General features: G+C 35.4%; 1 protein-coding gene across 6 annotated transcripts; it reads left to right on the forward strand.

Annotated features, from left to right (window-relative positions):
• Window positions 1-702: 702 nt before the first annotated feature.
• LOC112175172 (methionine aminopeptidase 1A) lies at window positions 703-5,676 on the forward strand. Of its 6 annotated transcripts, XM_024312836.2 has the most exons (13): window positions 703-1,174; window positions 1,375-1,507; window positions 1,693-1,743; window positions 1,952-2,113; window positions 2,323-2,398; window positions 2,554-2,601; window positions 2,747-2,791; window positions 4,015-4,212; window positions 4,353-4,484; window positions 4,673-4,726; window positions 4,822-4,886; window positions 4,982-5,085; window positions 5,292-5,674. In XM_024312836.2, exons 1-9 carry the CDS (start codon window positions 982-984, stop codon window positions 4,467-4,469), a joined length of 1,023 nt encoding a protein of 340 aa, XP_024168604.1. In that variant the 5' UTR covers window positions 703-981; the 3' UTR covers window positions 4,470-4,484; window positions 4,673-4,726; window positions 4,822-4,886; window positions 4,982-5,085; window positions 5,292-5,674. The 6 variants fall into 6 exon arrangements, with proteins under 6 accessions (XP_024168604.1, XP_024168603.1, XP_024168605.1 ...); XM_024312835.2 differs by having other exon boundaries at window positions 4,822-5,085; XM_024312837.2 differs by lacking the exon at window positions 4,982-5,085.
• The last annotated feature ends 5,142 nt before the right edge of the window (window positions 5,677-10,818 follow it).

Raw genomic sequence — 10,818 nt, forward strand, 5'->3', positions numbered from 1 at the left:
CATGATATTGTAGAATGTGAACTTGATGTTAGTTATTGTGATGATTGCATATCAATTTTGTTAGGTTGAGTTGGATTAAGCATGTGTTATATTGTTTGTTTGGAGTTTACTCACACGAGCTTTCATGAGCTTACCAGGTTTATTGTTTGCAACCCGGTGCACTATTCAATGGTGTAGGGGTTTATCCTGCAGGTTATGGTGAACATGATCGGAGCTAAGAGGTATCTTGTTGTTGCAGTTTTTAGTTTAGAAACTTGTTAGTCCTCCGCTGTGTAATGTGTGTGGTGAGTTTGTTTACTTATTGAATTGCAAATTCAGTTTAATTTATAAACTCTCAGTAGTGTAATATGTGACTCTAAAGAACGAGTCGGTATTGACACTGTGAGCTCGGTTTGTTTAGTTTCTTAATTTAAATGAAAAATTTTCTATGTGTTTTCTTGTGCTTGTTAAGTTTTCGTGTTTCAGATTTGACACTACTAGAAATCTGTTCATTTACATCACATCATTTAAATCGGTTAGACTTGCCCACGATGTAAAAAAGTAATCTAACATCGTTTTACGAAAATACCGTTTTAAATATATGTCATTAACATCAGTTCTTAAAATGACTGGTGTTAAAAATTTAGTTCGAAAATTTGCGGGAACCTATATTTGCAAAAAGCGCTAAGTCTTTTAAGTGAAATGAAGAAGCGGGGACTAAAACTCAAAACTTTCACGCTTAGAAAAAAAATTGCGCCCGACCCCAAAACTGAAACACAAACCCTAAGCTCAGTGTCGACCTTCATTCTCAACCTAAACTCGAGCTCCTCCTAAACTCGAGCTCCTCTTCCTCCTCCTCACCATCACAATCCTCCCTCCTCCATTCTCATGCGGAATCTGAAGCGCCGAGATCCCGACCTCGATCTAAAATTGAAGTAACAACTTTAAATCCTGAGCCCGGCCTCGATCTGAGATTGGCAGAGTTGAAGAAATTAAAGAGGAATGGTTCTTTCCTCTCAAAAGCCCCACCGAAGTCGGGGTTGGAACCCTAAACCCGAACACAGCAACCCAACTGCACTCAACTGTGCCGTTTCTGACTCTCTCCGTGACTCTGTGTGTCGGTCTCCGCAGTCTCTAACTCTCCGTCTCCGCCTCTCCGGTCTCCCATCTCCGAGTCTCCGTCTCCGAGCTCCAGGTATCTCTCTCTCCCAGTCTCCCTCTCTGTCTTCTTCTACTCATCTTCCTCTTCTTCTTCTCTTCTTATCTTCTTCTTCTTAATCTGATTGAATCATGAATCACCCATTTGAAATTGAAATTGAATTCCTCAGAGTAATGAAATTGTATGTATGAATGTATCCTGATAATCTGAATATGTTGGTCTGGCCCAAATTGTAGCTACTTTCCCTCTCAACTCAAACCCTAGCCCCTCCTCTTCTTGTCTCACAGCTCGCCTGGGGCTACTGAATGCGACCATGGCTGACGTCGCCACCCAGTCGTGTTCTCGTTGCAGCAAACCCGCCAATCTTCAGTATGTCAATTTCTCACTCTCAATTTTTTTTTTCAACTTCGCTAATCTTTATGATTTTTTTGATTAATAAAGCTATAATCTTGATGCTACTGAATCAGAAATACTTGATTATGAGATTTCTTGAATGTTCATGGCTTGAAAGATTGGAACTTTTGTTGAATTAAGCTTTAATTTTCCATTTGCAGGTGTCCCAAGTGTGTGGAATTGAAGCTTCCTCGTGAAGATGCCGCTTTCTGGTTTGTAATGATTTCCTTCTTTGAGTTTATAGTGGATTATTAGGGTGCCCTGTAGAAATTATAGTGAGTTGAGCTTTTTGGGTTTAGCTTGATCAGGATTTAGAACACATTAGCAGTTTGATTTGACTAGAATTGATAGCGTATGTTGATAGAAGTTTGAAAATGATTTGTAAGTTTGACTGATTATGGAGATTTGGACTCTTATCAGCACTCAGGATTGTTTTAAGGCTTCATGGAGCTTGCATAAATCGGTACATTTAAAGGCCAAGCAGTCCAATAGGGCGGGAAATCCAGAGAACGAAGGCTGGCAATATTGCATGAAGAAAGGACAGGGTCGAACTCCGAAACTTCCTTATTTTGATTGGACAGGGTATGTTTCTATGTTTTTACCTGCCTTTTCATTAATGTTAATTATGCATTAATGTTAATCATTCTGGACGGGTCTGACTCTTGGCATATATTCTTAGTCTTATGGTGTGAAAAGTTACGTATCATGGCTATGACATCATATAAATTGTTATAAATCACAAGAATTGCTCAGCTTATGGAGTTTCTGAAACTGATATATGTCTTGTGCAGGACATTGAGACCATATCCTATATCTAGTAAGTGTGTGGTACCTTCTCATATTGATCTACCTGATTGGGCAGCTGATGTAAGTTTTGGAATCATTTCTATGTAATCCTAATGTTTTATTTGCATAGATGCACTGCATCTTTTGCTGTAAAAAATTGGAAGTAGATGTTGCATTGTGTTGCTACTTCTAGATGCAAATATGTCGTCATGGTTTTGACCTTTAAAAAATTGCAGGGAATCCCAAAAGAGGAACCCAGTAGTGACCTGCAGCGTGTTATTGAGGTAAGGATGTACTTGATAACCTCATAAAATTCACAGTTTGGTATAGGTTGATGTGCTATGACTGCAATCAAGTTAGACTTTTCTGCTCTCTAGGTGTTCTTTTTTCTTATTTTGGAAAATCATTAATGATATATTCATTTTGAAGATCAAAACTCCGGATCAAATTGAGAGGATGCGAGAAACTTGTCGAGTAAGTTCCAACTGCTTATTCTGAATTTGTTTCGTTATATTTAGTTCTGATGAACTAGTGTTATCTTGTTACTTATTTTCTTTTTAACTTGCTGCCATGCCTTTTCACTTTATCCTGTGGACCTTAAACAAATGCAAATTTTGATGATGATTTGACTCTTTCATTTAAGGATTTTCTCTCTTCAAAGTTTTAGTTATTCTTTCTATTACATCAGACTTCATGTCTTAACTATTTTTTTTACTGATACTGCTTTGGAGGAAGAGTTTCCGTTAATAAAGTCAAAGGGATTTATCCTGAAAAAGAAATGTGAAACTTTAAAAAGAGATGGAACAATTACATTAAGATGACTAACAAAGGAGACAAGACTGAGAATATGGTTTATTTTTACTGTAGGATCATTTCATTGTCCTTGATGAACATTTCTATGTGTCAAACAGAATAACAGGTTTAGGGAACATCTCTTAAAGAGCTTGTATATTTTCATAGCTCAAACAATCGAAAATTGAATTATAGATGGGTGGATATTTAGGGATATCTGCGTTCCTTGAAGAAGACAACATATCTGAAGCTTTGAGAATTCTAAGGGTGAGTGAATTGTGTGGGTTTTTCTGGTTCGTTTTCATTTTAGATCTTTGAAATGCTGGCTTGGTTTCTAGAATCTAGGTCTTACTGTGTGTGTGATTTGGCTTTGAATTAGTGGAGTACTTTGAATGAATTGAGTGCGTAGGGAGCTTTGTTTCAGATTTGACCTTTGTTTGTTTGCTTAGAAAAACAATATAAGAGATTAAACAAAAAAGAGATGGTTGTTTTTTTTTTTTTTCAAATAGGAAGTAATTATTATGTTTCTCTGGCTTTATAACATAGACAATTAAGCTCAATGTTAGCCTAACATGTGGCTTTGGTTCGGAGCATTGTTGAACCAATAACTTTGTCAGAAATGTAAATCACAGTGAGCTAATATAAGCTGTTGCATATTTGTCTCTGTTTTTCTGGTAAACATTATTTTCCTTATTATGTATTAAACTTTTACCAGTCTTTGGTTGACTACATGCCAGAAATCTTTTGATTAGACAATTGTGCATGCTGTAACTTGAAGTTATGTTAACCTGGAAATTAGGTTCATATCCCTGCAGATAAAGTCTCTATTAATTTGTATGATTGCAATGCCTGCCAGAATTCAATTACTTGTCATTTAACTTCTTTTTCTTGACGTTTTTATACAGAAAAAGATTGGCTTTCAATTCACCGAAGCTGAGTGTCTCAAGATTGATGTAAAAGAGAAGAAAGTCTATTGCCAATCTAATTTAGAGAATGGGGAAAAAGAAATTTTAGTGGACTACGACTACCTTGTAATATTTGTGGGAGCAAATGTTAATACATTCAATACTCCTGGTGTGATGGAGAACTGCCATTTCTTGAAGGTGATGTCCTTTGTAACCTTGTATATTCATGTCTTGCAATACTTTAAAATTATCTCTTCTGGAATGAGGTTTCTTAGGTAGTGGGAATCAATGTATGCATCTTTGTTACTAACTCATCTTGAGATACTTGCCTCATGCAGGAAGTAGAAGATGCCCAGAAGATACGAAGAACTGTTATTGAATGCTTTGAAAAGGCTAGCCTGCCAACTGTAAATGATGAGGAGAAGGAGAAAATTCTTCATTTTGCCGTTGTTTGAGGTGGCCCAACTGAGGTAACTATTTTGTTTTAGTTTCTTTGCACTGGTTGTGCTTTTCTTTTCTTTTTTCTTTTTTCTTTTTTTGAATTGGTACTCTGTCAACTCCCCTGGAAACATTTAGTTCACAAAATGCTTTTGATTTGTTTGTGAACGTAACCATACAAAGTACCAAAAGCTGGGGCTAACTGAACTCTTTTGTGCAGGTTTAAAGCAGAACAGCAACTACAGTGTCAAAGCTACAGAGTTTAAACTCATGAGTGAGGCCTTGGCATTTGTACAGAGTTTTTTTCTTTGCTGCTAGAACTGCATCTTTTCAAAAAATTTATCTTTTTTTACTTTTGAATGTTTTCAGGTCATTACTGGATACTTACTAGCAGGATCTGCCATTGGACCCAGTCACCCAGAGGCTTGAATTTTGTCAGTGAAATAGTCCAAGAGGCTTGTCTTTATTCCTATTTTGCTTGATTGATTCTTTCTTTGCGCTTCCCCTATTGACTGTATTATGTTTTCAGTTGTTCCATTTGCAGATTCAAAATCATGAATACTCATGTTATATGAGATTCAAAATCACGAATACTCATGTTATACTAGTTCGGTCTTTTGCCATTCAGTATAGGTGGATCTATAATTTTCTTGTCATTAATTTATGTGTGTTTATATTTGGTAAAGTCCAGTTATATTAGTATTGAGATTCACTGCCTTTTTAGTACCTTTTAAGCTCAGTCATGTCGGTATTTCTTTTTGTTGAGTTTAGTAATACCAAAAATCATTGTCATTAGGTTTATGTTGCACTGTGAAACTGACTTTGTCATTCTCTTGTAGGGCCTTGGATTACAAGTTGTGAAATATTTGGCTGCCAAATATGAAGAGCTAGGGTGTGAAGTGAAATGGATGGGCAAGCCTGATAAGGTGATCTAGTCACATTGGTCTGGTTACCGCTGTTAACTTCACTTCATGTGAACCTTTAGCTTAATACATATTTCTCTTGCACTTGATTACCAAGATGAATTTTGAGCAAGGCTAGTTTTTGCTTTGAAGCAAAGTTTGGTGTTGAAATTTTGTAGATTGTTGCTCATATGTTTATAGGCTAGCCTTTGTAGGTTTTGGGGTTTTCTTTTGTGACATATGTTCAATCATGAATTTGGAAAGAAAATTAATGGAAAGCCCCAATTTTTGAATGATTATGAAATGCATTTCTTTTCCTAGCAGCAGCTAGATGCAAACTTAGCTCATCACGCTTGTCAAAATGAAGTGAAGTATATAAAAGCATAACAAAACAGTATTGCCAAGGAAAACGAAGTCACTTGAGAGATTAGAAATCAGTATCAAAATGAAAATCGATGTCTTATGATTATTAATGTATCGAGTTGTGTCCGCAGAATCGATGTACTCAAAACCAGTGCACATCGATTTTACAAAACAAAAGCGATGTCTACAATGAAACAACACATCGGTTCTAGAAAAAGCAAGCGATGTACATAAAACCATTGAACATCGTTTTGCTTAAATGAAAACGATGTGCTGTGTTAAATAAAACATCAGTCCTTAAAAAAAAACTGATGACGCCTAAAGATACAGACATCGTTCCTAAGAAAATAATGTGTCAAGCTACATGTAAAAATGCCCACGAACAAACAATACTCATGGCAACTGATGTCTACAAGTGTACTGGACATCGCTTCTGGAATAGAAATCGATGCAAATGTTCACGTATGTATTGTTCAACATATACTTTATTAAGCATAAAATGTGAAAATATGAAGAATTAGACATATCTAACAAACAAAAATATGATAATTATAACGATTATACATCGATTTGTTTTTTAGAATCGATGTTGGTTGTTGTTTGGGACATCGGTTGAAAATGCGCTTATTCAGATGTTTATACTTTTCTCTACACCCACTAAGACATCGGTCGAAAATTAGTTTAGCATCGGTCCAGAACTGATGTCTATGAACAAAATTCTAGTAGTGTGAATTTATTTATTCAAAATTCGGGGCGTGACAGAGAAGACCACTCCTCACAGTTTTGCATTGTATCTGGAATACTCATTGATTCAGAAGTCATCGGGATTTAAGAGATTTTAGAGGGAGATGAACTTAATTCTTAGGTTGAGGTCTCTGACGGGGCACCTAAGCTTACCAACGGTTTCACTGCGCCTCTCTACGACTTACTACCGGGAACACAAGTTGCTACTTCCTCAAAGGACAATCTCCTAAGGTCTAACTACTCTCTCAGCCTTTTGGCCCTGATACCAGAGACGTATCCCAAGGTATAGGTGCTAAGCTGGATTTGGGGTAGCTGAAGCTAAACTTGAATTGAGGGGCTTACCAAGATGATGATGTTGATGATAATAATAATAATAAGGGAAAACATCACTAATGGTCACTGAGTTATGGCTTATTCGACACTTAACTCACTGTATTTTCAACAATATCACTTAACTCACTCAGTTTTACATCCGTTTTTCACTTAACTCACTGTCGTTAATTCTGCCGTTAAAAGTTATTAAAATTGAGGGTATATTTGTCTAAACACTAAAAAATGCATTTCTAACTTTTTTTTTTAAAAAAGAAATTTTTTTTTCAAATTATATTTAAGTTAAAAAAATGATTTTTTATTAGAAATCTCAGAAATTTAAAAAATTGAAGAAAGTCTAATAAATGTAAATTGAGGGTATATTTGTCTAAACACTAAAAAAATGCATTTCTAACTCTTTTTTTTTTTTTTTTTTTTTTTTTTTTAAAAAGACAAATTTTTTTTCAAATTATATTTAAGTTAAAAAAATCATTTTTTTATTAGAAATTTCAGAAATTAAAAAAAATTGTAAAAAAGTCTAATAAATGTAGTTTTTTTAAGTTGAAAATGATTTTTAAGTGTTTTAACAAATATACCCTCAATTTTAACGGCTTCTAATGGTAGAATTAACGGTAGTGAGTTAAGTGAAAGACGGATGTAAAACTGAGTGAGTTAAGTGATATTGTTGAAAATACAGTGAGTTAAGTGTCGAATAAGTCACAACTCAGTGACCATTGGTGATATTTTCCCTAATAATAATAATGATGATGATGATAATAATAATAATAAAAAATTAAAATTTCTTAATTTTACAGAAACACTCTTCAACAATTAAATTTAATCTTTGGACATGTCCTACTTATCAAACATAACAATTTGCACGACACGAAAAGATAATAAAATTACCCAACTTGGCATGAATTGATTTGCATAATCTTCCCTATGTTTCAATCCAACCCCACTATATTGAGTAGATTCATTGTCATCTTGATGTTGATCCTACGTACCAATAAATCATATACTCACAAAATTATTCAATGACAAATTGTATTACAGGGAATCAAAACACCCAATGTTTGGAGCATGAAGGAGAATCGATCAGAAGAGGCCAACAGAGACCGCAACATGTTTGTCATTCCAATTTGGGTGAATACTTATTATAATGATAATGCTTAGGTGATTTACCACATATAGTGACAATGATGACGGTTAGTAATTGACATGGGAGAACGTCGAAGAAAGAGGAGGCAAAAAACTAAAACCAGAGGTAGGTAGGACTTGGTATGAGAAACTAGCATCTTCTCGGCGGATCGGCGGGAGAAGAGCCTAACTGGACAGAATGAGGTCAAACTGGTCCGTGATAGCAAACAATTTGAAAACCACTTCTAGATTTCTAGCGGGAGTGTGAAGATCCTAGAAAAAGCCTAGACGGGGGTGAATAGGCTCACAACCAATTTTTTTGTTCAAGGTTTACTTTCTCAGGGATTGCAAATAGAGTTTCAATCCTAATACTGATAATGAACACAATGAAAGTAACATCAACCAAACCAACTAAAGCATAAAAGAACATAAGTTTTTGTTAACGCAGCAAACACCTTATCGAGGGAAAACATCTGCGTGGCTTTTAACTCTTGAAAGACCAAAACCAAATCACTATGAAAAACAAATTACAAGTTTACAACACATAGATTGCACTGATCATGGCAACCCTTCTAGACTAACTCACTAGACTGTTGTAATCACTCCTTGCTAATTATTTTCACAAGTGAACAACTCAGAAATCTCAACAAAGACACAAGCTATGAACGCAGCAAGTTCTTCTTGAAGATTTTACCTTTGAAGCTTGCAGTACCCAAATGACCTCATAGGATGCAAGAGATGAATGTGAATGCATGAATACTTTTGCGTTTTTCAAATTTTATTCAACATGGAACAAGACACTTTGAAAAGCTGAAAACCAAAGAGATAAACTCTTGATAAGCAAAGGGATTGAAAACCAAAATGATTTTCAATACTCGAGAAGGACCAGAGTACCCATATATATATAGGAGGAAGAAAATTAGTTAACTTAACAACCCCTTAAGCTCAGTTGGAGTAGGTAAAACCATACCCTTAATTTTATATTGCAAAGATAAATCCATACCTCAAATTTCAATTTGGAAAACCAATTCTAGAAGCCAAACACCAAAATCCCTTAATCATGGCTGACACAAGAATGGGACCCATGAAAAAAACTATGACTTTGTGAAAGAGATGTCATGCATGAGCTTACCTGAGCCATGAGGAAGAAGGAACTTCTTTTGATCTTCAAGTATGGTGTTTCGACAAGACATAAAGCTAAGATGGGGAAGCAAGACAGCAAACTGATCTTCAAGTTGGTCTTCGACAGCAAGATAACCACGAAGTGAAACAAATCATGGTCTTAGGCTTTATATTTGGGCTTCAAACTTGGGCTTCTTCAAACTCAAACTGATGAGTAGAGTTTTGTTAGAGAAGGAATGCCAACTCTATACTAACAATCTCCCCCTTTGGCATTCCTAAACAAAACACTACTTTGCAATACAAGACTAGCCTAAGACTTATACAGCAGCTACAAAACAAACCTGAAACAATTGCACAAGAAATATCAAGTGAAGCATGGGCAACTAAGGCACAACATAAACAATGCAGCCAAGCATTTTGAGTTCACATGAATAGCTTAGCAATAAGGAATAGCCACCAAAAGCCCCTAACATTATTTCCCTTTTTATCTAGGAATGACAAGGGGAAAAGCTATAAACTAAAACATATATTATCCATTCAAGAGCACAAAGTCAGCAAAACAATGCAAATGGCCAACTTGGATAACATTTTGAACTAATAACCTTTGATTTTGAAGAACACAAGGAGAACCAAAAATGTCATGGAACACTCCCCCACAATATATGCAGCTGATTATTGAGAATTCAAAAATGCAAGCAAGCAAGATTGAGAGACATAATCAATCCCATATTTATCTTGACAAGTCAGGCAAAGAGCCACAGAGAATAGTAGACCACATTTAAATCCCTCCAAATCCCACAAAGAAACTCAAGACAATTTGACAATTCCTTTTTGTAAACACAGCTCAAAGATGATTTTTAGCATTTCATGATTCTTGAGTTAAATAATCTAAGGGATAAGAATTGATACACAAGAGATTACAAAGGAATGAGATGAAGTCCTATTTGATTTCATTGATCCTTATCACTCCATTTTTTTTTTTGATTTATTTAGCTCATAATCGTTGGCTTTGTTAAACTTGAGCTTTCGGAAATAAAACCATATTTTTGACCCATGTAACAAGTCTTATGTCAATGGCTCTCAAACTAGTTGGTTTTAAGGCACTATGTGTAACAAGGACATACCAACTCGAGTCAAAAAGAGGATATCAAACAAGAAAATACCACCGAGGTGACCAAACCATTCCTTTTTCTTCCCAATCCTCATATCGTTCACCATGACCGAGACCCGTTTACTTTGGGAATAGCCTGGCCAAGCTTCTTTAAATATTTTCACAAAGAAGCATAAACTACTCATCTCAAACCATCATAAAAACTTAGCACAATATGAACTCCCACAAGAGATTTTAGGTGCAAGAATTTAAGGAAATAGACTTTTCAGAAAAAAAAATGAGCAGTCAACAATGGAAGGATAATGCAAAGAGTCTTGGGAACCTTGAGTGACCAAGGAAGAAGAAATTTTGAACAAACTATCCTCTGATCTTATATCAAGACTTGGACAATGCTTACCAGGATTGGAACTATGCATGCAATCCCAAACCAAAAAAAAATACTTTTTTTTTTCACATCCTACACTAAATGCTGCACATATAATATATAACATACAGCCTGCATATGAGTGAGAATATTCAAACAGTAGAGCACACTCCAATAGACTACCTAAGAGACTCAAAATGAAGGTTGTCTAAAGGTTTTGTAAACAAATTAACCAATTAATTTTCAGTGGGAATGAATTCCAATTGAAGAACATTTGCATCAACAAGATCACGAATGAAATGATATCGAAT

This window comes from Rosa chinensis, chromosome 7 (assembly GCF_002994745.2).
Source record: "Rosa chinensis cultivar Old Blush chromosome 7, RchiOBHm-V2, whole genome shotgun sequence".
Classification (NCBI taxonomy): domain Eukaryota; kingdom Viridiplantae; phylum Streptophyta; class Magnoliopsida; order Rosales; family Rosaceae; genus Rosa; species Rosa chinensis.

Coding starts and splice junctions, on each gene's coding strand:
- LOC112175172 (XM_040512128.1), top strand. CDS start 982: ATGGTTCTTTCCTCTCAAAAGCCCCACCGAAGTCGGGGTTGGAACCCT. Junction 2,114..2,322: donor CCTTATTTTGATTGGACAGG/GTATGTTTCTAT, acceptor TGTCTTGTGCAG/GACATTGAGACCATATCCTA. Junction 2,792..4,014: donor GGATGCGAGAAACTTGTCGA/GTAAGTTCCAAC, acceptor GTTTTTATACAG/AAAAAGATTGGCTTTCAATT.